General features: G+C 56.0%; 1 protein-coding gene across 1 annotated transcript in view; it reads left to right on the top strand.

Annotated features, from left to right (window-relative positions):
• The first annotated feature begins 299 nt into the window (after nucleotides 1-299).
• LOC121365430 (receptor-type tyrosine-protein phosphatase V-like) overlaps nucleotides 300-22684 on the top strand; it is a 35160-nt gene continuing 12775 nt past the window's right edge. Inside the window, exons 1-21 of the mRNA XM_041489604.1 lie at nucleotides 300-795; nucleotides 1767-1830; nucleotides 4141-4407; nucleotides 5771-6040; nucleotides 6588-6854; nucleotides 8548-8820; nucleotides 9511-9771; nucleotides 10242-10514; nucleotides 11011-11280; nucleotides 11827-12096; nucleotides 12239-12511; nucleotides 12736-13008; nucleotides 13394-13663; nucleotides 14031-14303; nucleotides 15699-15971; nucleotides 16992-17261; nucleotides 17690-17968; nucleotides 18188-18322; nucleotides 18429-18633; nucleotides 21589-21656; nucleotides 22016-22142. Coding sequence (XP_041345538.1) covers nucleotides 730-795; nucleotides 1767-1830; nucleotides 4141-4407; nucleotides 5771-6040; nucleotides 6588-6854; nucleotides 8548-8820; nucleotides 9511-9771; nucleotides 10242-10514; nucleotides 11011-11280; nucleotides 11827-12096; nucleotides 12239-12511; nucleotides 12736-13008; nucleotides 13394-13663; nucleotides 14031-14303; nucleotides 15699-15971; nucleotides 16992-17261; nucleotides 17690-17968; nucleotides 18188-18322; nucleotides 18429-18633; nucleotides 21589-21656; nucleotides 22016-22142 — 4727 coding nt within the window. The 5' untranslated portion in view covers nucleotides 300-729. The remainder of the gene's footprint in view (nucleotides 796-1766; nucleotides 1831-4140; nucleotides 4408-5770; nucleotides 6041-6587; nucleotides 6855-8547; nucleotides 8821-9510; nucleotides 9772-10241; nucleotides 10515-11010; nucleotides 11281-11826; nucleotides 12097-12238; nucleotides 12512-12735; nucleotides 13009-13393; nucleotides 13664-14030; nucleotides 14304-15698; nucleotides 15972-16991; nucleotides 17262-17689; nucleotides 17969-18187; nucleotides 18323-18428; nucleotides 18634-21588; nucleotides 21657-22015; nucleotides 22143-22684) is intronic.

The following is a 22684-nucleotide window of genomic DNA, read 5'->3' as shown; positions in this document are numbered from 1 at the left end:
CTCCCCAGCCGCACCTGCGCAGCAATTAAAGCACACAGAGCTGAAGGGTGCCTGAAGGTGCAGCACAGAGGGAGCAAAGGATGCACAGCACTCCTCACTCCACACTCGTGCTCCGGCTCCCTCCAGCACCCCAGCCCTCCCTCCCTCACTCCCTCCCTCCCTCCCCGCGCTGGGGTTGGTTCGGGCGTGCCCTCCCAGCCTGGAGCCGCCATCAGTCCAGTCCGGTCTCCTCCCCTCCCGCTCCTCCCGCCCCTCCCGCTCCAGCTCCCGGAGCTCCCGCTGATGCCAGAGCGGGCTCCCGCCCGGCAGAGCCCCCGCCGCAGCGAGGTCCCCCGAGAGCCCGGCCAGCAGCGAGCCTCCCATCCCAGCCGGCAGCTCTGCCCGCAGCCCGCAGCCGCTCTCCCCGGGCCAGCTGCGGAGTCACCGCAGAGGACACGGACCTGCGGCGACAACAGCAAATGCGCCCAGCGAGAGGCAGCCGCCCCCGCTGGGTTTCTCCCAGGCTGGAGGCGAGCTCTACCCCCGCCCAGGGCCAGCGGGCCCGGCCGAGGTGCCACGCGCTGGCCAGTCCCCATTGATGTCATCTTGTCACCCGCGCTCGGAAAGCATGTGGGGACACGGCTCCTGGCTGCCGTGGGACAAGGGGCTGGCTGGGGACAGCCGCTGCTAAGAAACTGCCCCCCCCACCCCAGCTTTGTCATTCCTCTGATCTGCTGCCACCAGGTCCCCATGAGGTCACTGCTGCTGCCGCTGCTGGTGCTGTGCGTGCCGCGGCTCCCAGGAACCCTGGCAGAGGTAAGCGCTCGACTCCCCAGCCCCCCTTTGGCTCCGCAGCTCTTGGCTGCCAGCTCGCTGCTGCAGGGGCTGCCCCGCCGGCCAGCGACTCGGGCTGCGGGTGTATCTCTCTGGTCGTGCTGCTGCGCCACATCAGCGGGTTCACCATCCTGAGCGGCGCTTCCCCCGCTGCCCCTCGGCCCCGGGACCTGGGCCCGCTGCCTGGGAGCGCAGCGTGTCCCTGTTGCCGTGGCTGCGCGGCTCCTCGCCAGGCAGTGGCTGCTGTTCCCAGGGGTCCCCAGCCGCTTCGCTCTCCTCTGCCAAAAGCGTCGCGATCGGTGGGGAGCCGGCACGAGTCTGCCCGCAGAGCCGAGGGAAAAGAACGCCAGGAAGATGATGGTTCTGCTGTGGCTTGTTGCAGGACAGGGAGTGGGCAGGAGACATTTCCTTTAACGTGGGGGGAACTGACGCCAGTCCAAAGCCAGGCACACCCTGCTGGGAGCAGGCTGTGAGAGAACGGGAGTCGCTGCTGCTGGAGAGGGTGCCAGGGGCTCCGGGGATTCTGTTTTGCCCCTTTGGGGTGGCAGCTGGACTGAGGTCTGTGGTCCTTCCCTTCCCTTGATGGTGGGAAGGAGGTGTGCCTGTAGAGGGAATGAGATTGCCAGGCCCTGTCCAGAGCCCAATCCTTCCCTCTCTCTCCAGATATTCTCCTGTGCCCTAGCTGGTTTGGTGACCTTTTCCCCTGTGGTCATGGCCTCGTGTTGTCTGCAGCCCCAGGACCCGTGCAAAAGGCCAGGGCAGCCCACAAGCTGCATTTGCCAAATCTGTATCCCTGCCTTGGTTAAGGGAGGTCTGAGAAGTGACCCAGGCTCTCCTAGGAAAAGGAGCCCACAGATGCCATCTGAGGGTGGGAGCTGTGCCTGGCACAGGGCGCCTCTCCCAGGTGTTGGTCTCAGCTCACCCTCTCTCACTTGACACTTTCAATCCCCTAGGGCGAGGGATGCAACCATACAGCACAGGCAGGGCTGGAGGGCCAGGATGCACGTGGTGAAAGAGGTGAGTCACAGCAAGGAGCTTCCTGGGCTGAGGAGGGCAGGATGGTCGAGTGCCTGGAGGAGTGAGATGAGCAGATGTGCTGGACCAGGACTCTTGGAATTAAGAGTAGCTTTGTAAATATTCTGCTTTAGGATGACTACATGCCCAGGGAAGGGAGAGTCAGTCCCATCCTTCTCCAGCAACCAGCTGTATGGGGGCACTGTGAGAGATGGACAAGGCTCCAGAGCTCTCTGCTTCCACAGGGCACCAGCTGGGCTCAGTGGCAGCGCAGCCATAGGTGCCCTGCTCAGAGCCTTGGAGTTGCCTGAGTAGGATCAGAATCTGTAAGGCAGTCCCATGGCTGCTGTAGGCCTGGAGTCAGCACAGTGCCCACATGGCATCAGCCTGTGCCAGTGAGAAATCACCTGGATGATCCACAGGCACCTGTCAGGGCATGAGGTGTATGTGGATGTGCTGTCTGTGCTGTGGTTAGTGGGAATATGAGCAGTGCTAGGGTCACAGACCTCTGGCCCATTTTAGGTACATTTGTGCTGCAGATGTGAGGAAGGTGACAGAGGGAGGGAGGTGATGAAGCCACTGGAAACTCAAGAGAAGCAGAGAAACATGGGCCAAGAGCTCCCACCTTCAGGAGATGAGAAAGAACTTGCAGTACCAAACCATTCCTGTCTGATGCCAGGCAGGACAGTGAGCTGTGGATTGCCTTCATCTCTCTGCCTGATGCTCTGGGTGTCTGCTGACAGTGAGGGTAGCGCAAGGCAGCTGGCCCAGGTATAGACACCTCACCCACGGCACCCAGCTACATTTAGTTAGCTAAATGTTACCCTTCCTGAGCTGTCTGATCCTAAATATGCACTTGAACTTCTCAGGGATGGCACTGTGGGGCACTACGTGCTCCTGTTCATGTCCATCTGATGTCCTATGGTCCTTTTGCCCTCACCAGCAGGCTCCAAACCACAGCGTTGCATGGAACAGAAGTTGCACATAGTTCTGAAAGTCTTCAGCTCTGGGAAAGACACACACACAGCTCCTGAGCAGTGCCAACAGTGTCCCTGCCCCGGGCTCACCCCACACTGCTCCTCCCTGGCTGTGTAAAGGGTGCCCCATGGCAGGTCTCTGGGGCAGGCACCGTGCTTGGTTCGTGCTGTCTCACTGTGCCAGACCCTATGTAAGCCTGTCATAACACATTGCATGCCATAAATTTTAAGTGCTAATTATTTCACAAATGTCTTATTAGCACTAGAGCTGTTCTGGCATTTTCCAAAGGCCGAGTGCCATAGAAAGTTTATGAATGTGGCACCTGGGGACTTGGGTTAGTGCTGGACTTGGCAGTGCTGGGGGAACAGTTGGAGTCAATGATCTTAAAGGGCTTTTCCAACCTAAATGGTTCCATGACTGACAGCAAGGCTGAGGATGGGGGTGTGTAACAATCTGCTGGAGACATTGTGAGGCAGAGATGGACCCTGCCCTGGTCACACCACCAGCTTGGGCCTGACAGACAGGCTCTGCTTGGCTCCTGCTGTGTGGGTGACTCCTGAGCAGCTCTAAGGGCAGGAATTCAATAGCAGTTTCAGCCACTGACCCACCAATTAGGCCAAGCCCTGTATGCCACTTCCCTGTCCCCAAACAGACACTCCATTGGGAGTGGCCCCACAGCCCCAGTGCAGTGACCTCACTGCTGCAGCACAGCCAGGGCAGGGACACACCTGAGCAGGGGCTGGGGCCACTCTGGTCCCACATTTCCTCCATGCATGCAGTGTCCCACTCTTCCCATGTCACCTCTGAGCTGGGCAGGATGGGGGTGACTCATTGTATGGATCCCCCCAAAGCAGCCTTTGCCCCTCCTCTGTCAGAGCCCACACAGAGGCAGGGAGCATAATGGTCCCCTGCCATATCCATCCTGCACCCTGTCTTGCTTCTCCATGGTAGACCCAGAGCCTTCAATACCTTTTTGGGGGGCTCAGGCCAACCAAGGTGATGATCAGTGGCTTATACCCAGCCAGGGAACTTCTCTGCCTTAAACCAGGACTCTCTGGACAAAGTCCGTGGTGACTGAAGCCTTCCAGTCTTTCTTCAGTGGAGCAGATGCTCCGTGCTTAGGACATCTCTTTGACAGCTTCCTTTGACCTGAGTCCATGAAGGTTTCTGAATGTTCTTGTGTTCCCAAAGGCTGGTCAGAGCCCTTGGGGTCAGGGTGGTGGCCAGTGCCTGGTCTACCCCAGCAAGGGTGGGTGGCTGGGAGTTGGCCCTGCAGCTGGAGCTGGCACCCAACACCACCAATCCCTGCTGAGAGTTTTGGATTTGCCTCTGCAGGCACGCTCCTGAATGTCAGTGTGAGTGACCATGACCGGTCAGACTCCCTCCTTCTGTCCTGGGATGAGCCAGAGGGAGGTGCCAGGGGATATTTCCTTGCCCTGTCCCCCCTGGGGTCAGACATGCTGCTGCAGAATGGGTCTGCTGGACCCAACACCACCAGCTTCTGGTTCCATGGGCTGACTCCTGGCACGCGCTACGAGATCGAAGTGACAGCCACGCTGGCCTGCATGGACACCACCAGCCAGACCATCACAGCACAGACAAGTAAGGCCTCCCCCAGGACCTCAGTGCTCCTTTCAGTGTTTGTTGTGCTGTTTGGAGTCCTACTTGTTTGTGGGAGGTTGGGCTTTTCCTCACTTTCACAAGAACTAGGGTCCTTCCTGGGTCCCCAGAGTCTTAGGGGTTATTCCCTCATCCTTGTGGAGGAAGGGTCCTGCCCCTGCACCTTTTATGGGCTGGGTTCATGCTGTATCTTCTCCTCCTAGAATAATGGAGGTAATGATGGATCAGCCCATGATGTGGCTTGCAGAGAGCTGAGGGAAATGTCATGCCTGGAATCAAGAAATGGCTACAAGGAAGGAGCATCTGCTCCACAGTTTTGGGACATCCCTGTCAATCACTGCTCACCCCCAGGCTTTGCTCTGTGCCAAGGGCTGGAGAAGGGGGCAGGGCTGGTGGCTCTACAGCCCAGGTGGGGATGGCAGCCCTTGCCTGCACCTCTCCAGAAGATCCTTGAGTAAATCAAGTGGAAGTGGGAAACCTGGAAAAGGAGAGTAGAGCTGGAGGGAGGAGACTGAGCAGTGGAAGGGTTGGTGTCAGGCAGCAGTGGCAGAAGCAGAAGCTGGTTGTCACAGAAAGGCAGGTAGCAGGACCCACAGGGCCAGCAGAAAAAGAGGACATGTCAGCAGGTGAACTTCCAGGTGATGATGGCGTCACCTTTATGTGTTGGCCCTGACCAAGCTTCCCTGCTCCGTTCAGAGGAACTGCTGAGACTGATCCAAGGGGATGGTGCAGCCCACACAGCCCGTAGGAGGTTGGTGAGTGGCCAGGGAGGTCATGGGGCTGTGCTTGGGGAATCCCTGCTGAAGCCCCTCTGCTCTGGAGGCAGGCTGAGAGAGCCGGGGCTGTTCAGCCTGGAGAGGAAAAGGCTCCAGGGTGATCGTAAAATGCCTTTTAGTATCTAAAGGGGATTTGAAAATAGAGAAATAGGGGCTTTTTACATAGGCAGATAGTGGCAGGACAAGAGGGAAGAGTTTTAAACTGGTAGAAGAGAAGTTTAGATCAGATTTTGGGAAGAAATTCTTCCCTGTGAGGGTGGTGAAGCCCTGGCACAGTTTGCCCAGAGAAACTTTGGCTGCCCCATCCCTGCAAGTATCCAAGGTCAGGCTGGACAGGGCTTGGAACAGCTTGGGCTAGAGGAAGGTGTCCCTGCCATGGCAGGGCATGGGACTGGGTGAGCTTTAGGGTCCCTTCCAACCCAAACCCTCCCAGGATTCTGTGACTGGGTCCTGTGAAGCTGCCTGGCAGGACCTCCCCAGGCAAAGGCAAGTTCCACCAGGCTGTGAGCAGCTTGCCAGCTCATGCTCTCGCAGAAGCAGGCAGCAGTGTCTGTCCATGTCCCATGCAGGTCCCTCACCCGTCCGCAACCTGACTCTGAGCAGCGATGGCAGCTCCGCCTCGCTGCGCGCGGCCTGGGCACACGGGCACGGCCAGCGGGACGGCTACAGCCTGGCACTGTGGCACAGCCACTCCCAGAGCCTGGTGAAGAACGTGTCCCTCCTGCCCAGCGCCTCCACCTTCCTCTTCGACGGGCTCCTGGCTGGCAGCGAGTATGCCCTGAAGGTCAGCACGCTGGCTGGGTCCCTGCAGGCCAGCACCAGTGCCCACCAGTGGACAGGTAGGGAGTGATGGGTGCGCTTGCCCAAGGAGGAAGGGGTGGTAGGAGGGGTTTGGCAGGAAGGATGCAGCACAAGTGCCCGGCTGGCAAGGGGAGGAGGTCTCCAGGCTTGGGATGGGAGGTTGTGAATGGTGGGGAACAGTTGGAGTGTTTCACATGCCCACTGTGAGCTGAATGCCTGGGCCAACGGGAAAACTTTGCACCTTGGGCCTGCCTTGCAGCACCCATAGCTTGGATTTGTCTGTTCCCAACAGACAGGGGCAGTCTGGGGCTGCTCTTGGCTGCTGAGAGCTGCAGAAGTGCTGCAGTACCCAGTCTGCCACACCTCTGCCCTGCAGCCTGAAAGAGCATGACAATGTGGAGGGACCTCAAGGGCCCTCCAACCTGTGTGGGAGGGGGCATGGGAGAGACATCCCTTAGTAGACCCCTACCAGACCTTCAGCCCCTATGCCATAGAGTGCAGCTGTGGGGGCTCCTGGGGAGAGAGGAGGCTCCAGGGACCACCAGCACCAGTGCTGAACCTTCTGTGTCCTGCTTTTCCCCTCAGCTCCCTCCATCCCCACCCAGCTGAGGCTCAGCCCAGGTTCCAGCACCAGCCTCGTCGCCTCCTGGGCAGGTGCTGCAGGGGCCGCCTGGCTCCACCTGGAGCTCCGCAACCTCCTCACCCAGAAGGTCAGCATGACCCTGTCAGCCAGGAGGGGCCTCAGCAGCTACACCTTCCAGCATCTCCACCCTGGCACTCACTACTGGCTGGGGCTCAGTGCCACAGCTGGGCCCTACACGGCCATGGGACCCAATGCCACTGCCTGGACATGTGAGTATCACCTTGTTCTCCCTGCCTCTGATCCAGCCTCTGAATACAAAGGTCTCCTGCCAAAGTGCAGCCTCCTTGGGTGCACAGGGTGATTTTGCTTGGACCTGCCAAAAGCTGCTCCAGGACCCAGCTCTGGGGCACTGCTGTAATGGGGCCAGTGAATCCTTTCAGCAGGTGGATCCCCTGTGCTGGCCTGCTTCTCTCTGGGATGCAGTGGGAGCAGCCTGTGGGCTCTCCCCTAGGAGGAGGATGGAAGGGCAGCAGATCCCAGTGGTCTTCAGTGCTGCTGGGGCTTGGCTCTCATGTGCCTCAGGGCTGTACAAGGGCCGCAGAAAAAATGGGGCAAGGGGGCAGCAGCTGAGCTGGTTTGAACTGGAGGCCTCAGGGAGGGGCTTATGAAAGAACAAGAAAGACTTCTTACATGGGCAGAGAGTGATAGGACAAGGGGTGAATGGTTTTAAACTAAAATAGGAAAGATTTAGATTAGATGTTAAGAAGAAATTCTTCCCTGTGAGGGTGCTGAGGCCCTGGCACGGGGTGCCCAGAGAAACTTTGGCTGCCCCTTCTCTGGGAGTGTCCAAGGCCAGGTTGGACAGGGCTGGAGGCCTGGGATAGTAGAAGGTGTCCCTGCCCATGGCAGGCGATGGGAATGAATGAGCTTTAGGGTCCTTTTCAATCCAAACCATTCCACAGTTCTCTGGTTCTATGAAATGGATTTTCGGTGCTCTTTGATTGTTGTCAAGGATATGTTGTGGTAGCACCTGATCACCTCATCCTGGTGGATGTTCCCAACATGATGGGTGCTGTGCAAATACAGCCAAGGAATCTAGGAGCCTCTGGCAGGTCAAAACAGTGAGAGCAGCCCTCCAGAACCCACTATTGCACCATTCCCCCAGCCCACTCTCTGCTCTGGCCTCAGGCTGATGAGGGCCCTGAATGAGGGGGACTTTGCTGGTGACACCATGTCCAAAGCCCAGTAAAAAGTTCCAGTCCTGAACTTGCTCTCCCGGATGTTTCCAGAAAAACCAGGAGGGAAATGAAGGGGGCAGAGCAGCTTCACACGGAACACCAAGGTAGCATTGGTCCTCAAATGATGGAGGCGCCGAGCTGCAGACTCAGAGCTGCTGTGGCCAGTGACTTGTCCTGGCACTGGCCAAACCACTGGTCATGTGTATGCTGAGAGGAGCTGGGTGCCACCAGGTGTCAAATCTCCAGCTCCTTCCTGCTCCACCTGCCAGCCCGGGAAGCTGGAGCCTGCTCCCTGCTCCCTGCAGATGGGATTTTGGAAGGCCTCCAGAGCTCCAGCTGGTTTCTTTCTGCTCTGGAGTGAGGCTGATCCCTGCAGTTGCTGTCTGCAGCTCTGACCTGCTCCACTGAATAAAATTCCCCCATGCCAGATGCATGAGCCAGGGGCGTCTGGCCAGGAGTTTGGTCCAGGCCAGTTCCTGGGAATATCAGTAAGCTCATGGTGGGATGTGAATGGAGTGGAAGGAGACTTTTAGGAATTTCTCAGCAAGGCTGCCAGCTTTGTCTGGACTCCGTTAGTCCAGGAATGCTTGTGCTGGGGAGTACAGATGGCTCGCTCCAAAAGGATGTCTAAGGCTGGACGTAACCCTGCAGGAATGAGGCTCAGGAGAGTAAGGGGTACAGAGTACCCCATAACCCTGACTCACACAATCCTATTCCCTTCCAGACCCCTTGAGTCCCGACAATGTGACCCTGAGCAGTGCAGAGGAGCAGAACTCCTTACAGGCTCGCTGGAGTGTCCCAGGGGGACAGAGGGACTTCTACCTGGTGACACTGCAGGAGGGAGAGGACAGTGCTCCAACAAGGAACATCTCCGTTGGTGGGGACAACGATCACGTCACCTTCCACGGGCTGAGCCCTGGCCAGCAGTACTCTGTCCAGGTGGTGGTGGTGGCAGGGCCCTACAAGGCATCAGCACAGAGCACAGCAGCCTGGACAGGTGAGCAGAAAGCCTATGTGTGGCCCTTGGGGCTGTTCCTGCTGCCTGGAGGGGGCTGGGGGTGAGGCAGGCACAGGGACAGGCCACCCAGGACACCTGGTCTCAAGAGTAGGTTGTGGATCAGAGCAGGAAATTCTGCCTCCCCACAGTTCCTGGTGAGGGTGGGCTCAGACGTCCTGGGCAGGCTTGTGCCAGCAAGTGTCAGGCACAGATCAAGACCAGATCCTGCTTCGTGCCTTTTGCACTCTGGCAGGTTGCAGGCAGCTTCCTGTCTTCCCCTCACCACAGCTGGATGGGTGGGCAGGGAAGCACCACCAGCCTCCCCAGAGGCATCTCCATGTGCTCAGTCTCTCCTGGGTGACCTGTGGAGCCACAGTTGCTGCTGTCCCAGAGCTGCCACTCTGGGAAGGGATGACTGGAGCAGTACACAGTGTGGGGAGGTACCCACCCAACCTGGGGGCACTAAGAGCTCTCCCTGCAGCCCCTTCTGCCCCTGTGTGGGGTGGAGACAACTGCAGTGTTGCAGAATCACAGAACTGTTAGGGTTGGAAGGGACCTCTGGAGATCATCTCGTCCACCCCCCCTGCTCTAGGGTCACCTAGAGCAGTTTGAAAAGCAGAAAATACCTTGTGAAAGCAATCTTCCTGCCTGATGCACTGCCCCCTGTCATGCTGTCCTTGTCCCTTGCAGAACCACAAGCACCATCTGGCGTGAGCCTGTCCAGCCAGGGTAGCCCCCACAGCCTGCTGGCCAGCTGGGAGGAGGCCACAGGAGAGGGCTATCTGCTGGTCCTCAGCCTTGCAGAGCACCCTGTGAAGAACAGCTCCTTGCCCAGGGGTGTCACGAGCTTCACCTACGAGGGCCTCCACCCTGGGACCCTGTACACCTTTGAGGTCAGCACTGTGGCTGGTCCCTACACATCCTCACCCCGCTGCATCTCCAACTGGACATGTGAGTGCCACAGCCCCAGGTTCCCACTGGATCCTGCCCTTCCCCTGATGTCACACCTCAGGGCACTGACAGCACACATCTTCTACAGCTTAATCCAATAACTGGGCAAAAGGCTCAGCAGGAGGCAGAGGTGCTGCTGGATGTGTCTGACCCTGCTATTTCCCAAACACCAGGCACAAGGAGCAGCTGAGCCCAGTGCCCTTTTCCTTAGCCACCCTCCTGTGGCACTGCTCAGGCTGTCACTGCCTTCAGCCATCCCCTCCACCACCCACCACCTCCTCCAGTACCAATTTTTTCTCTGCCAGTTTGAGCTGTACTGGCCCAATCCCTGCTGGACTGGTGTGTGGGTGTCAGCAGGGGTGGCAGTGGTCAAAGCACCTGGATGCAGGTGTTCCCAGGGAAGGGACTCCTGCCCCAGCACATTTGGAGCTGCACTTCTGCCAGGTGATTCTAGACCTTTCCTTTTCTAGACCCTTTGCCCCCAGAGCAGCTGACCCTCAGCAATGGGGGCCACAGCACCTCTCTGCAAGCCTCCTGGAGAGCAGTTTCCTCTGGCAACACTGGCTACACAGGGACCCTCTGGGAAACCAAGTCCAAGGAGCAGGTCAAGAATGTGACCATGGGGAGTGACTGGACCAATGTCACCTTGGAGAACCTGGTCCCTGGGCGGCAGTACACGCTGGAGATGGCTGCTATGGCTGGGCCTTACAGATCCCCTGTGAGATCAGCCACTGACTGGACATGTGAGTGTGGCAGTCCTACCTCACTCTGCTGCAGGTCACAACCACCCTGTGAGAGTAGAACGCTCAGAGTCAGAGTGGCCCATGTGTGGGGAGGTGGGGAATCAGAGACAGGGCTGCATAGAGAGACAGAATGGGCGGTCAGCTGGAGCCACATTCAGCCATGTTGGAAGTAGAAGGGTCTGCAGTGCAGGAGGAACCCATCACTGAACAGAAAACATTCCCAAATGTCACCCTGGGGAAGGTGGGGACCCGCTCCTGTGTCTGCTGTGGAGCAGGAGCTCTGGCTGCTCTGGGTTTGCTGTGCTCACTCCTGACCTAACCCCAGCAGGCACAGAGAGGGGAGGGTGCCCAGGACAACCCCACAGCACAGCAGAGTCTCCTCTCACTGCTGTCTCTTCTCTCTCAGACCCCCTGGCTCCATCCGGCGTGACGCTGACCAACACCCGGCGCCCAATGGGGCCCTCCTCTCACTGCCTGGCTGTCTCTTCTCTCTCAGACCCCCTGGCTCCATCCGGCGTGACGCTGACCAACACCCGGCGCCCAATGGGGCTCTCGGCCTTCTGGGACAAGGCTGCTGGTGATGTGGACCAGTTCCATCTCCAGCTCTACAGCAAGAGCCATGCAGCACAGAGGAACACCTCAGTGGGGCCAAACACCCACAACTTCACATTCCTGGGGCTGTCCCCTGGCACTCAGTACTTCCTGAAGGTGACTGTCCTTGCTGGCCCATACAGATCCTCGTCACACTTTGCCACTGAGTGGACATGTGAGTCAGAAGTATTCCCAGTCTCTTGCAGGGATGGGACATCCTGGCACTGCCTGCAAGACTAGCAGTGACACAAACTTGTCTGGGTGGAGGGAGGGCTCTAGTGAGACCTGCATGCTTCCTGTCCTGGAAGACAGAGCACGTGTCCTAGGTTAGGTGCTGTTTGCTGCGCCACAGAAGATCCCTTTCCCCAGCTTAGGTTTTCCCCAGTCAAGTTGAACCTTCTGCCTGTACCACTGGTGATCTCAAGACCAGCCAGGGGCTGGTGGGAGAGGGATGTAAGAAAGGAAGCACAGAGACCTGTATGGGCTTGCTGCTCTCTGTCTGTGGAGCAGAGCAGCCCACTGGGAGCTGGGTGCTCTCAGCACCTGCCTGCCAGCAGCACCCTGGGGACATGGCAGCTTGCATGTCCCCCAGGAGAACAGTAACGGTGGTCAGGTGCCCCCACTTCTCTTTCAGCCCTGTGCAGAGGTGCAGGCTGTGCCCTGGCTTCTCCAGCTGGTTCCTCCATCACCTCATGGGTGTCCATGCTCTGCTTCCCTCTAGATCCTCTGTCCCTGGCTAACGTGAGTGTGCAGCCTGGCCGGGAACCCCAGGAGCTGCACGTGAGCTGGGTGGAGTCCGGAGGTGGCAGAGATCACTTGGTGCAGCTCTCAGTGGCTGAGTCCCTGTCCATCATCAGGAATGTGTCTGTCCCCCGTGGAGTGACCCAGCTGGACCTGGAGGGACTGGTGCCAGGCTCCCGGTACCGCGTGGAGATCATTTCCCAGGCTGGGCCTCATCGCATCTCCTCTCAGACTGCCATCGGCTACACTGGTAGAACACAGCTCCCCTGCTCCCACCAGCCTTGGGCATTGTGTGGATGCCCACAGTCCTCCAACTCCCAGCTTCATTCCCAAGCTAGAGTCAGTTGTGCCCAGCCCAGGTTTGTCCCAGTGACACTGTTTCTCTCCCACAGTCCCGCTGCCTCCTCGTTCCCTGTCTGCCAGCCCTGTCAGCATGGCCCGGGCTCTGGCTGTGCACTGGGAGGCTTCTCCTGGGCAGAGGGATGGATACCTGCTCAGCGTGCTCCAGGAGGGCTCTTCTGCACAGCCAAGGAACCTGGAAGCAGGGAAGGACAGCACCAATGTCACTGTGCCACAGCTGGAACCAGGAACATGCTACCTTGTTAGGATCTGGGCAGTGGCTGGGCCCTACCGCTCCCTCCCCGAGAACATCACCGGCTGCACAGGTCAGCATCTGACACCCACGGGTTATGGGATCAGTGTTGGCCCCTGAGGAGAGGAGAGGAGAGGAGAGGAGAGGAGAGCAGGAGGAGGGCACCCTGGCCTGGTTGCTGGTGAAGCTGGCCTGTGGTCACATCCTGCCTCTCACAGTCTCCATGTATGAGGATGGCTGCATGTTCAGAAGTGGATCTTTTCCGCTCTGACTCGTGTGTCTTATTTTTCCTCACAGTTCCTGCTGCACCAACAAACCTGAGCCTTACCAACCCAGGTAGCTCCTCAGAGCTTTACACATCCTGGAATGAGCCCCCTGGCAGGAGGGATCACTACCATGTTACTCTGTATAGCCTCAGCACCCAGAGCAGGATTCAGGTCCAGACCTTGAGTCCAGATGCTCTGAACATCACCTGGACTCACCTGGAAGCAGGCAGCAAGTTTGCTGTGCAGGTTACTGCTGTGAAAGGCTCCTTAGAAGCCTCTTCCATCAACGTCACCCAATGGACATGTGAGTTACTGGCTGGGTTGAGCACAGTGCCCCACTGTGAGCCTCCACCTGATCCTTCCAGAGCACCCACTGCCACCTTCCCCATCCCAAGCCATGCCCACAGCTTCTGCGTGATGGTCCCACCTTTCTGCTCACTGCCCTCACTCCATCCTGGACACAGAGCCAATCCCCTGATCCACCCCAGAGGCTCTGGTTATCTCTCCTGCCACAACCAGCTGCAGACCCCAGGGGTGATACGCTCAAAGCCATGTGCCCTGCCTAGCCCTTTGTGCCCAGGCTTCTCTCCAGAGGATCTCTGGTCCAGCCTGCCTGGAGGAGCCCTGGGCACAGCAGCCAGCTCTCAGCACTGAGCAGGAGGGCTAACTGTCTCCCTGTTGCTTTGCAGATCCCTTGGCCCCTGTGAACCTCACCCTGAGCAGCCCCTCAGGCTCAGCTCTGGTGGTGTCCTGGGCAGTGCTGGGCCGAGGGGCAGAAGGCTTCGTGGTGGATGCCCGTGACACAGTGTCTGGCACTCCCGTGGGGCACACGTTGCTGCCTGGGCATGCCAGGAGTCACATCCTGAGGAGCCTGAGCCCTGGCACCCAATACAGTGTGGCAGTGAGTGCCACAGCTGGGCCCTTCCATGCCAGCACCCCCAACCTCACCCACTGCACACGTGAGTGTGATGTTCTCCTTGCAGTGTTCTTCACCACATCTCCCCTTCCCAGTTCAGTCAGGGACCATACTGGAGCAGCTGTCATGCTTACTTCTGCCACCCATGCAAGTACCCAGTGCTTGTTCTCTGCTGGATGCAGCATGAGGAGTCTGTGCCACACCCTGTGCCACACTGTGGTAGCCACCCACAGCGATCCACAGTCTCAGCCAGCAGCCAGGCAGGAAACAGCTGCCACAGAGTCAGAGCCAGCCTGTGGCACCGTGCTGCTGCCCCAGCTCCTGCAGCAGAGGCTTGGCACAGATGTGGAGCTTCTCCTTGTGCTGAGCCCAGATGTGGCTCCTGGCAGTGACTTGTGTTTCCTCCCCAGGCCCGCTGCCCCCGGCCGCCGTGCGCCTGCTGAGCACGGGGCACCCCGACAGGCTGAGCGTGGCCTGGGGGGCTGCAGCTGGGGGCAGGGATGGATACACACTGACCCTGTACCGCGCACCTCTGGGCACTGTGGCAGCCACAGCCTCGCTTGGGAGAGACACCCACAACTTCACCTTCACGGGGCTGGCCCCAGGGAGCAAATACCTGCTGGAGGTGGCATCTGTGGCTGGTTCCTTCAGGGCACCTGCAGGGAACGTCAGCAACTGGACATGTGAGTACCTTTTGTGAGGGGATGTGTGTGGCTTCTCTGCTGTTTTTTTCTGCGTCTGTCAGGGTCAGGATTGAAGGCACTTGAGATGATAGTTCGTGTTCAGACTCAGGTGTTTATTGTTTCTTACCGGTGTTTCTTACCAGCCTCAAAACTGTGAGTTCTGCAGTCCTTCATTAGCAAGGCACAAAATGGCTAACTATTGTTACAAGGTATTTTAAGGCTAAACTATCCAATTAAGAAATTATTTTCCCTTTTAACCCAATAACTGATCCCTTGAAGCCCACAATGTGGACTTTTCTGTCCAATCACAAAATACCATCCAAACCCATGGAGAAGAAGGAAGAAGAAGGTAAAGAACAACCACCTGCCTCCACACTAAAACCTCCATCTTTCTTCATATTTATTTCTGTATTATAAAACCCCAAACTCTTAAGTTTTCCACCCTGTGATATTACACACTTCTAACCAACTCCACACCTGTAATCCCAGTGCTATCAATCAGTTTTGGAAGCCTTCTCCACAGCCTCAGGTCAGTGCAGTGTTCTCTTGGGGGTCAGTGCCTGTCAGCACAGACAGTCTGAAATTCTCAGCATCCAGGGTTCCAACAGATGTGTGCCTTGCTGGGGAGTCAGGAAAGCTCATAGCCAAGAACATGGCCCTGCTGACCTTCACAGCAGACTCCAAGCAATGGCAGTGAGCAGAGCTCTGCCCATCTCATCAGCTCCACCAGCCTGGGTGAGGGCAGCTGGAGCTCCGGGGCCGTGCTTCAGGGGAGAGCTGGGGAGGAGGGAGCAGCAGCAGGGTGTTCACCTTCCCCTGTCCCCTGGCTGGCTGCGTGTTCCCTCCTCACCCCTCCCCAGGGGACAGGGCTGTCCCTGCTCAGACAAGCACAGAGAAATTTGCAGCAGCTTTGAGCTGCCTCTGGGCTGGTGGGTGGAGCCACACAGTGGAGGCTAAGGGCGCTGTCCATCTAGAAGATCTTCTAATATATATATATTTTATTTATTTTATCTAGATTTTAATACCTTTTGTGTTAATAATATAAAAATAAGTTAAAACATTTCTAAATAATAACCTTTAATAAGTTGAGTGTTAAAAATATTAAGTCAAGTTTCACTATATTTAAGTACTCTTAAGCTACATTTTATCACTTTACTATTCTATTAAAATTAAGTTTATTATTCTTTGTTATTAAAGTTTACTCATTCTAAGTTTAAGTGCTGTTTAATATCAATTATCCTAAATCTTGTTAAAACTTATTTATCTAGACTGTAAAATACATAGTTAATTTTCTCAGAGAAGTAAGTGTGGTGCACCCATTCTGATGGCACTACAGGAGACCCAGGCAGTGTCCTGGGGCCCTTTGCTGACATGTGTCCTGTGCTGTGTTGGCAGACCCCTTGGCACCCCGTAACGTGTACATGACGAACCAGGGCTACCCCAGCAGGCTGAGTGCATCCTGGCGAGCTGAGCCCCAAGGACAAGACAGTTACAGGCTCCTCCTCTATCACTCGGGCTCTGGCATTGTGGCAGCCAATGTTTCTGTTGGGAAAGGCACCAGCAAATTCACCTTTTCTGGCCTGGCTCCAGGACACAAATACCTGCTGGAAGTGGTGTCCATGGCAGGGCCCTATGCAGCCTCGGCAGGGAACATCAGTGACTGGACAAGTGAGTGTCAGAGCTGGAGATTCTGCATCCTGCACGAGGCTCAGCCTTCCCATCTGGGTGGGCTCAGCACCTGCAGGGGGAAGGGCAGAGACTTAGCCAGGGAGCTGTAGGGTCAGAGAATGGTTTGGGTTGAAATGGAAGGGATCTTTTAAGGCCATTTAGTCCAACCCCCCTGCTAGTGGCAGGGACATCTTCAACTAGATCAGATTGCTCAGAGCCCTGTCTAAGCTGACCTTGGATATTTCCAGGGATGGGATGAGATGGGGGGGGAGGTACCAGTGTAGCAGTGGGATCATGGGCTGGGCAAGCCCTGGTGGATGGGAGAGTGGGGCAGGGCAGTCCTGCTGCCTGTGGCAGGGCCTGGCAGCCAGCAGTGCTGTTCCAGGAGGCAGCCTCAAGCCCATGGCCTCACTGGTTGAAGTCTGGCTCCTCCAGGCACATGTGGCTGAACAAGGGCACAGGATCCCATGGCAGCAGTGCTGCTCTGGTAGATGACACCCACAGCCTGGGGGACCATGAGGCCTCACAGCTGGGGGGGACACCCCACCATTCCTGCTGCATTTTTTCCAGGCACTCAGAGAATTGCTGGCATAGGGTATAAGGGGAGGATGGGCTTTTTTTTTCTTTTTATGGAATGTGGAAATGCAGATAAGCACAATAAGCCTTTTCATGTGCTCGTCCCCACAGTCCCCACACTTTGCTTGGGGAATCCAGCAGTCCCTGCTCCCACGCTCGGCCATCCCCTGGCAGGGTGCAGGGAGTCATGTGCAGAGCCCTTCGGGCAGGTTTCTAATGAAACTTGCTAATTAGTAGGAAGAAGAATCCGTCTCCTCACACTCCTCACTCTGCATGTCCTTCAGCTGCCATTTAAAGGTCATTTCTGGCAAACAGCAGCTGCAGGAATGTTATCATTGAACATGTGGGGTCTCCTTGTGTCACCCACCTCCTCCTTGTATCTCTGTAGAATAGAAGAGAGCAGATGCATACCAGTAACTCTTCCTGGTGTGGTTTTTGTTGTAGCCCCCTCAGTTCCCCAGAATCTCTCGGCGGTGGCTGAAGGGAACAACACCATGCTGATCTCCTGGGGCAGCATCTCTGGCCAGCAGGACGACTGCCAGCTGTGGCTGCGGGACCCCCGGAACAGCTCGCTGCCCTGGAGGCACTCCCTGGGCAGAGGACAAGTCCAGCACCTCCTCCAGGGGCTCATCCCAGGCAGGAACTACTCAGTGTCCTTGAGCTGCGTGGCTGGGCCCTACTGGAGCAGCACCAAGCCCTTGGCAGTGCCCGTGGGTGGGTACACGCTGCCACGGGGAGGGAGCGGGGCAGGCTGGAAGAGGGAGGAACACCTGGGTGGCCTCGAGTCTGGAGTGTCAACAGAGGCAAGGGAAGGGGAAGTCTTGTGGTGGGAGATAGGGAAGCCAGTGAGGTGACCCTCTGGTAGCCACTGGCTCCCTGAGCTAGCCCCACCACAGAGATCTCCTGGCTACCTGTGAAGCAGAGCAGGCTTTGCAGATCTCCACTGGTCGATGTCTCCTGTCAGATGTGAGCTCAGGCCCTGCCCATTCCCACTGCCCTGTGGCCCATGGCACAGCAGGCTCCCAGGCTGCAAGTGTCCAGCTCTGCTCATCTCACTGGCCTGGGGAGAACATGCTGACAGGGACAGACATTGGGATTTCTCTGATCCAGTGAGTCCAGAGCCTGCCCTGTCTCCTTTGCAGAGCCAAATCCAGTGAGGGATGTGCAGTGCCTACCAGAGTCGAGGAGCCTTTACTTGAACTGGACAAGCTCTCCTGGCGATGTGGAGGCTTATGAGGTGGTGACAGAGAGACTTTCTGAAGGACCCCCCAACTCCAGGCTTACCATGAGCATCCCTTCAAGCGAGGCCAGTCTGGAGGGGCTGGAGCCAAACTCCTCCTACCAAATCCTTGTGAGCACCGTGGGCATGAACGCACTGAGGAGCCAGGCTGTGACTCTGCTCTGCAGCACAGCAGTGGAGCGTGAGTCCCCTCCTTCCACAGGGAAACACCCCAGGAGAAATCACCCTGTGTTGCTGGTCAGAGCTGGGGGCTCTTTGGGGTGCCTGAGAGCCCCACAGGGTCGCACTGCCCTGCAGTGGGTTGGGGCTCTGGCTGTGCTGCTGGGACCAGTGCCAGGCTGAGCAGGGGGGTTTGGGAGCAGGGACACACTGAGGCTCTGCCTGCTGGTTGCTGTTGCAGCCCTGCCCCCGCCCCTGCGTGCAGACGTGTTCCCAGTGGAGGCCAGCTCCACGGTCATCATTTCACCCGAGCTCTTCAGTGAGGAGAACGGCCAGATCGAGTACTACGGAGTCATTGCTACCACCAACGAGTCACGTAAGTGTCCCTGCATGGCCCACTCTGTGCTGGCTCCCTGGAGGGCAGCAGGACCCCTGGGCATCGCTTTGGGACTGTCACTGTCACCTTGCACGTTCCCCTGCAGTGCTGAGGCCCACCCAGGAGATCATGTCCAGCACATGGTACGACCACTACTATGGGACAGAGGACTCCTACCTGGCAGTGCTCATTCCCAACCCCTTCCACCAGAGGAGCTCCCCCGACACCTGGAGGGTGCCTGTGGGGACAGAGGAGTGTGGCCAGTCCAGGGCCACCTGCAATGGGAAGCTGAAAGCCAACGAGCAGTACAGGTGAGAGATGGCAGCATCCTTCCTGAGGGGAAGGGGCTGGAGGAGAAAAAGGACTGCATATGTCCCTGCAAGAGTGCCACCAGTTCCCTGGATGTCACCTCAGCCTCACACCCCCAAATCCCCAAAGGTTCTCCACCAAGCAGCATTTGAGGAAGGCGGGGCTTGGCATGCAGGGAATATTTGGCAGCATAGTGGGCAGGGAGGGGGAAAGCTGAGGTTGCCAGGGGCTGTGTGTGTTGTCCCAGGAGCTGAGCAGATGTCCAGCCCCAGGATAGAAACTGAAACAGATGCTGTAATTTGTAGGACCTTCATTTGTGACTCAGAACCATGTGCAGATGGAGCAAAAATGAAACTGATTTGGAAACAGTTCCAGTGGTGCCTACTCAGTGGGAGGTCCAGAGGCTGGGGTTAGCAAACACTCAGGCTGAGGTCTGAGCTCCCCATGAGACGCACACATGGATTCCAACAGTCATAAATTGAGTCTTATTTGACAGTGAATAGGATCCAGGAACATGGAGGTACATATTTTCTTGTAGGGTATCTTTAAAACTGCTGATGGAAAACCAGGTTTTCCACTGCTAACAAAGAATAGTATCTTTAATCAGTCCTGTTAATTTAGCAGCTCACAGTTCCATCAAATGGGGACCACATCCACAGGCATTTCTCTGATCCTCCAGAGTCTGGAAGGTTATTCCATTTCACTTCAAAGAAACTGGCAGCAAGGATGGCTGATGGTGATAAAGCCATTGAGAGCATTAGGAAAAGAGAATGAGAGTCCGTGGGAGAGTGTGTGCATGAGAGAGCTTCCCTTTCCACTGGGAATAAAGGGAGAATTAAATCTGCCCGTGAGTTTTGTGGTGAGTGGGTGTTGGGGTTGGACCCTTCCTTCCTTCCTTCCTTCCTTCCTTCCTTCCTTCCTTCCTTCCTTCCTTCCTTCCTTCCTTCCTTCCTTCCTTCCTTCCTTCCTTCCTTCCTTCCTTCCTTCCTTCCTTCCTTCCTTCCCCCTTCCCTTCCTTTCTCGACTTCCTTTCCCTCCCTTTTCTACTGTTCCTGTGTGCAGACATGGAAAACATTACCTGATTCTGAGTTGTTTTTTTCTTCCTTCCTTCCTTCCTTCCTTCCTTCCTTCCTTCCTTCCTTCCTTCCTTCCCCCTTCCCTTCCTTTCTCGACTTCCTTTCCCTCCCTTTTCTACTGTTCCTGTGTGCAGACATGGAAAACTTTACCTGATTCTGAGTTGTTTTATATTCACACCGGTGCCAAACAGGGGCTCTTAAGCTGCTGGTTAGGACAGCACTGGCCCAGATTGGTGATAACAGCCAGAGGGTGGAAAATGGCTGTTTTTCTCAGGGGAAAAAAAAAAAGGGGGGGGAGTTTCCAGAGAGCCATTGCCTGGGAAATTCCAGCCAGACTGGGGTCATGGAGAGCAGAGAGCAGTTCTGGTGTGCTGTGTAATCCTGCCTGGCAGGAGAATGGCTGACAGTGCATTCCCATCCCGTGTCCGTCCCAGGTCCCTGGGCTGGCTGGGGATCTCAGAAGGTTTCAGAAGCCTGGAGACCAATCACCCATCACATCTGTCTGTCGTGTATTCCTTGTGCCTCACCCTCAGGCAGGACTTGCTGGTTCACCCCTCAGCCTCAGCTCTGCAGGGACAGAGAGGGGTCAGCTGGGATGGAGAGGGAGCAGCAGGGCAGAGATCTCAGACTAAGGGCTGTCAGCAGCCTCGGGGGGCTTCAGCAGCAGCACAATCTCCCCCGGCACTGATGAGCCAGGCACAGGCTCTGAACCTGCCCCACCCACTTGGAATTCTCACTCCAGCCGGGACCTCCCATGGGGAGCAGCTTATTCAGGGACAGCAGCCCTGTCATTAGTCCACCTGCCATGATTCAATCCCATGAGTCAGTAACATGTACTGAACTGTCCAGTTATTCAGGACTAGAAGGTACTTTTACACCACAGCTTTCTTACTTTTACACCATGGCTTTCTTTCAGTTTGGCTGCCCTAAAAACATAAATGTTCTCAGTACAAACAGCATTTGACCTAAATATCCTAAATATCTGACCTAAATATCTTAAATATCCAGCCTAAATTTCCTCAGTACATAGAACACTCAGCCTAAATATCCAACCTAAATATCCACAGTAGACTGTGCTGCTGAATTAATGATTATTAGGGTGGTGAAAAGCTGACAGCTCATTCCCACTCAGGCTTTCTGTTCTTGTTTCCTGTCTTTCAGTGAGTTATTTATCCACAAGCCCTCATCTTTCATGCCTTGGCATCTGCAGGCTCACTTTTCAGAGGAGGTCTGTGCCCTGGCAGCTGGGTGTGGGGACCCACTCACAGTTAACAAAACCTTGGCTGCTAAAATCCTTTAAAAGCTACCTTTAAAAGCTTTGGCTTGCATTTAGGGCACGAGAAGGGCCCTTCCAGGTCACCTGCTCAGAAGGAAAGTCAGAGAGCTGTGGGCATTGGTGTGCCTGCTGCCAGGAGGGGATGAGGGGCAGATCTGCACAGGGAAGAGGATGCACCAGCCACTCGTGTGTGTGCAAGGAAGGGTCTGGGCAGGCCTGGCCCTTCCAGCTGAAATGTCAAACAGGACTCAGCTCTTTCCTGTCAGCCTTGCTAACCAGCTGACATGAACTATGTGGTTTTAATTTTTTTACGTCCTAGAAGAGACCAGACACTATCATTCTCTGCAGATAACCCTTGGGAGGAGAGGTGCTTCCCATTTGTGCTTTCTGAACAATTTCTCATGCTTTCCCAAGTGGAACAAACTTGTCCAAGAGGCAGAAAAGGGAGGGAAGGCCATTTCCACACATCCCCTAAATCCATAACAGCAAACCAGCTTTTTCCAGGCAGCAGTTCTGTTCCTCTGGGTCCTGCCTGCTGGGTGCTGGGTTCTGGGTGCTGTGCTCAGCTCTGGCTGTCCTGACTCCAGACTCTGCTTTGCCTTTAGGTTCAGCATTGCTGCCTTCACCAAATATGACCCAGTAGCCCCTGCTGTGACATTCACCATGTTCTCAGGTAAGCTGGAGAATAGCATCTTCCCTACCTGGCTGTGTAGGTCAGAGGTAATGAGCAGCCAGAGGGAGCTCATAGGCTATAGTAAATATAATACATAGAATAAATGCAGCCATATATAATAGAATTATAAAATGGTTTGGGTTGGAAGGGATCTTAAAGCTCATATAGTTCCACTCCCTGCCATGGCAGGGACATCTTCCACTGTCCCAGGTTGCTCCAAGCTCTGTCCAGCCTTGGGCACTTCCAGGGACGGGGCAGCCACAGCTGCTCTGGGCACCCTGTGCCAGGGCCTCCCCACCCTCATCATAAAAAGCTTTTTTACTGATTCTTCTCTCTATACTTTCTCCTTTCAATTCCAGCTGCTGGATCCAGTGCAGACACAGCTCCACTCTCAATGCCAATAATCGCTGGAATCATTGTGGGATTTCTTCTGACACTTGCAGCTGTTTTTGCTTTGGTTTACTGGAAACAGCTCAAGGCAAAGAGGTGAGAAGGAGCCATATCTTACCTGTTGAGTGCAGGCTGAGATAGCCAACCTTCAGTGCCGAGCCTGGAGGAGAGCAGGGAGAGGGTACAAACAGAGACTTGGACAAACTAGCACGTGGGCTGGTGGAATTGTGCCTGGCAAGCTCAGAAGCCAAAGGCAGAGGGGAGAGAGGAGCTGCCCACGTGCAGTTAAGTCCCAAAACCCTACAGGTGTGCAAGGCAGTGTGCCTGCCAGTGGCACACAGTACCTCATGGCATCCATCTCTGCACTGCAGGCAAAAGTAACAGCTCCTGTGTGTAGCCACAGCTCTCTTCACAGAGAGCAGCAGGCACAAGTTTTTAAGGATTTCTCTCTGGGAAAGGTAGTGAGAAGCTCAAAGAAGAAGAGAAAACAATTCTTATCTTTATTTACTGTTTTTGTTGGTTTGCACATGTGGAATGTGTTATAGAGATTACTTACTCAAAGTGATTTGTTAATTAGACACTAGTGAAAGTTGGTTTATTCCTTAACTAATTAAATCTACGTGTATCATGACTGTCTG

Source organism: Pyrgilauda ruficollis, unplaced genomic scaffold, assembly GCF_017590135.1.
Source record: "Pyrgilauda ruficollis isolate IOZ18807 unplaced genomic scaffold, ASM1759013v1 scaffold95, whole genome shotgun sequence".
In the NCBI taxonomy this organism is placed as follows: Eukaryota; Metazoa; Chordata; class Aves; order Passeriformes; family Passeridae; genus Pyrgilauda; species Pyrgilauda ruficollis.
Note: the sequence above shows the minus strand (reverse complement) of the source record. Positions and strands in the feature narration are given on the sequence as shown.